At 45.7% G+C, this 6728-nt stretch overlaps 1 protein-coding gene across 1 annotated transcript; it reads right to left on the bottom strand.

The window, feature by feature from the left end:
* Positions 1-1974: 1974 nt before the first annotated feature.
* On the bottom strand, positions 1975-3582 carry LOC134069296 (transcription factor Adf-1-like). The gene is made up of 2 exons (XM_062525248.1): positions 3184-3582; positions 1975-2552 (listed from the first exon to the last, which is right to left on the bottom strand). The coding sequence occupies exons 1-2, from the start codon at positions 3518-3520 to the stop codon at positions 2089-2091; spliced, it is 801 nt and encodes a 266-aa protein (XP_062381232.1). The 5' UTR covers positions 3521-3582; the 3' UTR covers positions 1975-2088.
* Positions 3583-6728: the final 3146 nt, after the last annotated feature.

The following is a 6728-nucleotide window of genomic DNA, read 5'->3' as shown; positions in this document are numbered from 1 at the left end:
CAGGATAGTGCTAAACGAATCATCGTCTTGTTTTCAAGTAGCAGGATGCGAAACCTTCCCTCTCTACGCAATAGCATAGCGCTAAACGAATCATCTTCTTGTTTTCAAATAGCAGGATGCATTACCGTCGCAACTTCTGGTCGCATGTCAGTCACCATTATGTCAAGCCCGCCCACCGACTCTATACACGCTGTGATTGGTCTGGCCATTCTTCCATTTCTCAGCTCCCTAGCCTCTCAACATGCCTCCTCGATGCTCGATCCTCGAGGGGCGTTCCCACTGATCTATAACTAACACTGGATAGACTATCCCATTGTTCCCAGTGAGGATCGAGGCCCGAGGAGCGAGGGAGGACGTATAAACGCTGCATGAGAGGCACCTTATGGATCGTGCCTAGACTGCCCCGCCAGCCAATCACATTTGCTGCTGCCGCCTAGATTTCAAGGCTACCCAAATTCAACTCCAGAGAGAACTTTCCCATCTATGTGGACTGGAGTTGGGCTACTTGATACAGTGAACTGTATCTGCAGATTTTCACATGGAGGAGAGTCTGGGGTTCATAACTGCTGATGATGAAGAGTGTTGGGCTTCATAACTGCTGATGGAGGAGAGTGATGAAGAGTGTTGGGGTTCATATCTGCTGATGGAGGAGAGTGATGAAGAGTGTTGGGCTTCATAACTGCTGATGGAGGAGAGTGATGAAGAGTGTTGGGCTTCATAACTGCTGATGGAGGAGAGTGATGAAGAGTGTTGGGGTTCATAACTGCTGATGGAGGAGAGTGATGAAGAGTGTTGGGGTTCATAACTGCTGATGGAGGAGAGTGATGAAGAGTGTTGGGGTTCATAACTGCTGATGGAGGAGAGTGATGAAGAGTGTTGGGGTTCATATCTGCTGATGGAGGAGAGTGATGAAGAGTGTTGGGGTTCATATCTGCTGATGGAGGAGAGTGATGAAGAGTGTTGGGGTTCATAACTGCTGATGGAGGAGAGTGATGAGTGTTGGGGTTCATATCTAATGGCAGCAGCCTCCAAAAGCCAGCAATGGCCTTTGTTATTGTTAGGAGAGTCACTTACTTTTATAACGTACCCTATCATAGAGCTGTGGCTTATTACACATAGTCCATGACACTCACTCACTTCTATAATGTACCCTATCATAGAGCTGTGGCTTATTACACATAGTCCATGACACTCACTCGCTTTTATAATGTACCCTATCATAGAGCTGTGACTTATTACACACACAGTAATACGAGGGCTCTGGGCCCCCTCTGTGTGTGCGGTGGGCACCGATGAAGGAACCCTCACAGGTAGCCATGTTGGTGATTTTGCGTTCGAGGTTTGGTTGTTGATTGGGCACAGTGGGAAATCCTGGTTACCCTGCCTAACTCCTGAAGAGGAGTACCCAACTAGTGAGAGCGCTTGACTTTCGGACAGTCTATTCTGACGTAACTTCCAGAAAATGCACACTGCCCAGCGTGCGTACTGATCTTTCAGACACAGCCAAAGTAGGATGTTGTGTGTTATGTGCAGAGAGTATTACTAGTGCGGTTTAAAGACGTAACATAGCTTACGTGCTACTTGCAGAGAGAAGGATCTGAACTCCACCTCCACCACAGACTGAGCATGAGGGTTTTATTGGCCATTTCCTGGTGCCAGCATCAGTGGAGGCCGCAGCACATTTCCTGTTGTGTTTGGATTTCGGTAACAACGGTCCTTGTGCCATTTTTCATCATGAATAAGAATATCAACTGCTGTCAGTAAAACAACATGTGACTGTTTTCTTTAAAGGCAGAAGATTAGAGGGGCGCTGTGGTGCAACAGGCTACAGCGCTCATGCCATAAACGGGTCTGAGTGCCCACGGGGACCCAGGTCCGACCTGCGGTCATTTCCCGATCCCACCCCATCTCTCTCCCACTTGCTTACTGTCTCTATTACTGTCCTATGAATAAAGGCAAAACGCAGTAGCCTAATCAATTATATTTGTGTTTATTCAAAACAAAATATAAAAAAACACCAAATTTGTTATTTACAAAAAAATATATATACAAAACTCTTGACTCTAACTCTAACACCTGATTGTCAGATTACAGGCTCTGGTCCTTTTCAAACACTTCCTTCTGCTTGAGGTAAAGCAGCTGGTAGATCTCGAACTGCGCCTCCATGCGCTGCGGAGGGGGCAGCTTGGCCAGCATGTCGGCCACCATCATCCCAAAGCGCTGCTCCTCCCTCTGGTCCTGGCTCTGGCTCCGCCCCTCGCTGGCGCTGCCGCTGCGCTCGCTCTGCTGGAGCAGGCGGACCAGGGCGTCCTCCATCACACTGGACGCCCACTTCCTCTTCCGGGACGTGGCGGCGGCGGCGGCGGCGGCGGTGGCGGTGGTGCCGGTGGCGGTGGGGGAGAACGGGGAGTCCCCGGGGGAGGCTGAGGAGGCCGGGCTGAGGGGCGACTGGGGGGCGGAGGAGGAGGCGGAGGTCGTCACGGGGGCCAGGCCTGCTGATGGAGGCGCAGATGGAGGCGGAGTCACTGGAGGCAGAGATGGAGCAGAGCTCCCTGGAGGAGAGAACAGAGATCAGACCATGGGCTACAGTCAGAACAGGTAGCTCACCAGAGTAGCCCCACCACCCCCAACACACACACACACACACACACACACACACGCACAGTGTTACCTGGTACCTGTTTAAATACCAATTAGCCTACTTTCTAGACATCCTGTCCACCTTTGATACCAAGTCATGATCTGCCAATTACACAAGTTAGTCTGTCAATATAACTTAGTTGATGCCTTCACCAAAGTCCACAGCAACCTATTTTCAGACTTTCCAGGTGTGTAGGCCAACAGTTAGTTAAGTTAGTTTCAGCAGTTAGTTAGTTCAGATCAGCATGAGTTCCCAGGAGTGAATACTGTGCTCTACCCTACTTTCACTTTGTCAGGTCGCAGAAAGACTAATGTTCTCAGGCAATAAGGAGCTATTCCTGACTGGAGACAGAGAAATGTTTTGACTTAGTAGGCTACAGGGCATAGCCATTAGCCATTAGGCCTAATTAGTTAATGAGTGTATTTGTATGCTGAATCTTCAAGTCCATAAATGAAAACAAAACCAAAATGACAAGCTACAGTCTACCGAAACATCCCCAACATAAACCCATAGACATCAATTTGATTCACATTAAGCCCTACCTCTGGTCGAACGCCGGAACTCGTGCTTGTTTTGGTCCCGGTCGCGGTCCCGGTGATTCACATAATCGGTGAGCCAGCTCAGAAGTGAGAACATGCGGGGAACGTTCCCGTCATCGCTACTTCGGCCCCTGAGCTTCTTCTTTGCCTTCACAAATCTGTCTCTTAAATACTTCCATTTATTCCGACACAGAAACTCTTCTCTTCCCAAAGTCTGAGAAATTTCTCGCCACGATTTATTGCACGCCTGCAAGTCTTTGTATTGTTTTAAAGACGGATTGTACAGGTGCGGATAGCGACGCACCTCCTCACACAACCTCTCCTCAAATTCAATGTCCATTTTGATTAAGAAGCGCAAGCGCACTTTTGTGTTTGTAGCGTAGTGGCGGGTAAAGCACACGCGGACATCCGCATTGAGCCGTGCGCACATCCGTTGGTGAAGAGTTGTACGTCACTCGTTGCGGACGCAGTGTTCGCGCTTATGAGGACCGGGTTGCAACCTGTCATGAGAGCTCAAGCGCGAGTGGAGTTGGTCTGGTTTCATTTTTCCTCAACGGACGCAGAGACACAGCTTGATAATTCGAGTAGGCCTAGACTATCCCCAGTGCTGGGAAGTACGGAATAGCTAAGGCCTATATGTATTCTGGATTAGGCTAATTAAAATACAATGAGTTACTCTAGGCCTACTTGAAATGTAAATATAGCCTATTCGGAATACAGTTACATTGATACATAAAAAGGGTTACGTTTTAAATCATAATAAAATGTAGGCTAGACCAAAGCTTTTCAAACTCAAATGCATTTTTTTTTTTTTTTTTAACCACACCATTTAGGCCTAGCCTAGTCTGGCTATCACCATAGGATCAATCTTTTAAGATGGAACATTATGGGGAGTCTGCTCTTTGTTTCTACTGCACGAGAGGTGTGATCAGTGGAGCATCGTTCAAATGACTCCGATAGTCCTTCAACCATCAGACCAACGATCCAGGGCGTCTTTGGATAAGTTTGTGATTGGAGCCAAAGGTTACGGAATCCAAATTCGCCGGCAGGTCAGGCAAGGTTCACCCAGCCAAGGCCTATAGCCTATCTCAAATGGTTCCCTCTCTGTGTGTAGCCTATTGAAACAGGAAATGTAGAATGTAACATTAGTTTTGTTGTAGGCCGATAGGGCCTATTGAGTCAGCCAGCATGTTTATTCTGTTTCTTGACATTGTTCTGAAAAAAGGCATGTAATAGCCTACCCCTTGTGCTAAAAATCTATAGCCTACTTTGTTTGAGATTTGGTAGCCTTAAGCCTATGCAGACAAGCTAGTCTGGCTATGACCATACTGAACTCACAAATCTTTAGCTGATTATGGCTATACCATGCAGGAGCTAAGGAGACACACCTCACACACTCTCTTTTCCAGTTTCTCTTTTCTTTTCAGTTTCTGAGCTGCACTTTCTCTACAGCACTTTGTGATAAAGAGATTCACAGCAGAATCACTTTCAGGATCGGACCCAATTCTCAGTGTTGCGCACCAGGTCCACGTGGCTGGTTGTGGTTTGAATGCCTGCTGTTTCCTGGCCCTGAGTCCTGACACAGGTGCTATTTACTATACCATTACCATTACTGGCTCTGCTGCTGATGGTGTTACACATTATATTGCCCCCTTGTGGTTAGCGGACTAAGTTCATGCTGATAAAGCAGCAGAATTGTGCTTTCTGGGGCCCCTACAGTTGAGATGTGCAATAATTAATTAACTAAATATGCAGCTTTTGCAACAAAGTAACGTTACTCAGGTACAATGGAGTTCACAGACTGCAGAAAGAGATCTCAAAATGCCTGTTGCATAGCTCCTGAACAGCAACTTCCTATGGCTGTTTTAGACCTGTTCAGAGACAGAAGTGCTGTTCGCCCTGTTAAGAGTAGTATTAAGAGTATTTAAGATGTGTTATAAGAGTATTTAAGAGTATATGTGTTATAAGAGTATTTTGTAGGTCTATGTGTTATAATAAGAGTATTTAAGAGTAGAGTATTTAAGAGTATAGTGTGTTTTAGACTATGTGTTATAAGAGTATTTAGAGTGTGTGTTATAACAGTGTTTTAGTATATGTATAGAGGTGTTTAAGAGAATTTAAGAGTATAACAGTGTATGTGTTAAGAGTATTTTAGAGTATATGTGTTATAATAAGAGTATTTTAGAGTATGTGTTATTTTAAGATAAAAAAGGAAACTCTTTAGGAGGCTTTACCTTTATAGAACCCTGTGTGCTGTTATACAGTCAATGGCTTTTGTAGCCTACATTATCAAGACACGTCAAGTCAGCTGAATTTCTCCACAGACTAGACATATGAGGAATTGAAAGTGTGTTCCTCACTATCCCACAGTGAAGAAGAAATGCACGACAGATAAGACATTTCCTTATCACAAGAGCTAAAAAGTGCACTACAGATAAGGGCGGTTTTCCTAACACTAAACAATAGACTGCAGATAAAAGACATTTCCTAACAAGCAACAAAATCACAAGAATGTCACAAGCTGTACGATGTGCAACATAATAATGCAGAAGATGTGTCGTACTGCAACTTCAGTCCAGAGGTTTTATGAGATGGATGACATTTGTCAACTGGCCAGATGTTATTTATTCATAATGTACGTTAGTCTTCCCTCTGCATCACATTATGTGTTTAAGAACTTTGAGTTGCCTCTCAATCAGTGGGTTTGGGAACATGAGTGTGTTCACACAGACCCAATTAAACTTATCCTATATGTGTGGATGTATGGCATTTGGGAACATACGTGTGTTTAGCACACAGACCCAATCAGGCTCACCCTATATGTGGATGTATATGATCTCCTTGTCTACGCCACTACGCTCTCAGACAGGTGAGCTGATTGATTAGATCATCCCCCTTTGATGACTTATCACCTGCAAACCAGTGAAACGGCATCATCGTTAAGGTTTATCCCCACACATGCCCCTCCCCAGACACACACTCTCTCACTCTCACTCTTTCTCCCTCTCTCTCACACATACATACACACACACACACACACATTTGCTGCACAATGCCACTAAAACATTCAGTTCCCCGCTGATTTGTTATGTCCATCAGTAAGAGGAGGCCTTTGTACCTTTATCTGGGTCTGTTATGGTCTCCCATCCAATCTCAGGGCCATGTGACAAATATCAGCAGACAATCACCATTCTATTGAGTTCTCCTCACATTCCACTCAGAGACACAAACGCACATTACATTCCTGTATTGTTCCGTTGGGGGAGAAATGGCTCTAAGATGTCCATTATTCTGACTGACGTGCGGTGACAGACAGGTTGTGTGAAGTGTTGCCAGGCTTGGTGCTGATCTGTGCCTCGGACCTCTGCCCTGTCAGGGAGAGGACTGGTGACACAAGGACCCCGTCTCCAAAATCATGAGCCTGTGCAGCTTATCAAATCTCTGTTATCTTACATTCCATGGTGTTTCTAAAGAGTTCCAGAGAGTAGGCTAGGCTAGCTGTGGTTGCATGAAAGGCAGCTCAGCATATGGGATAAAACCACAAACAC

Source organism: Sardina pilchardus, chromosome 21, assembly GCF_963854185.1.
Source record: "Sardina pilchardus chromosome 21, fSarPil1.1, whole genome shotgun sequence".
Taxonomy (NCBI): domain Eukaryota; kingdom Metazoa; phylum Chordata; class Actinopteri; order Clupeiformes; family Clupeidae; genus Sardina; species Sardina pilchardus.
The sequence above is the reverse complement of the archived record's forward strand: the minus strand, read 5'-3'. Positions and strand labels throughout refer to the sequence as shown.

What these genes read in the sequence shown, in the direction of transcription:
- LOC134069296 (XM_062525248.1), bottom strand. Translation starts at nt 3,520, where the DNA reads ATGGACATTGAATTTGAGGAGAGGTTGTGTGAGGAGGTGCGTCGCTAT. An exon ending in GTTCCGGCGTTCGACCAGAG is followed by an intron (nt 2,553 to 3,183) that starts GTAGGGCTTAAT and finishes TCTCTCCTCCAG; the next exon opens with GGAGCTCTGCTCCATCTCTG.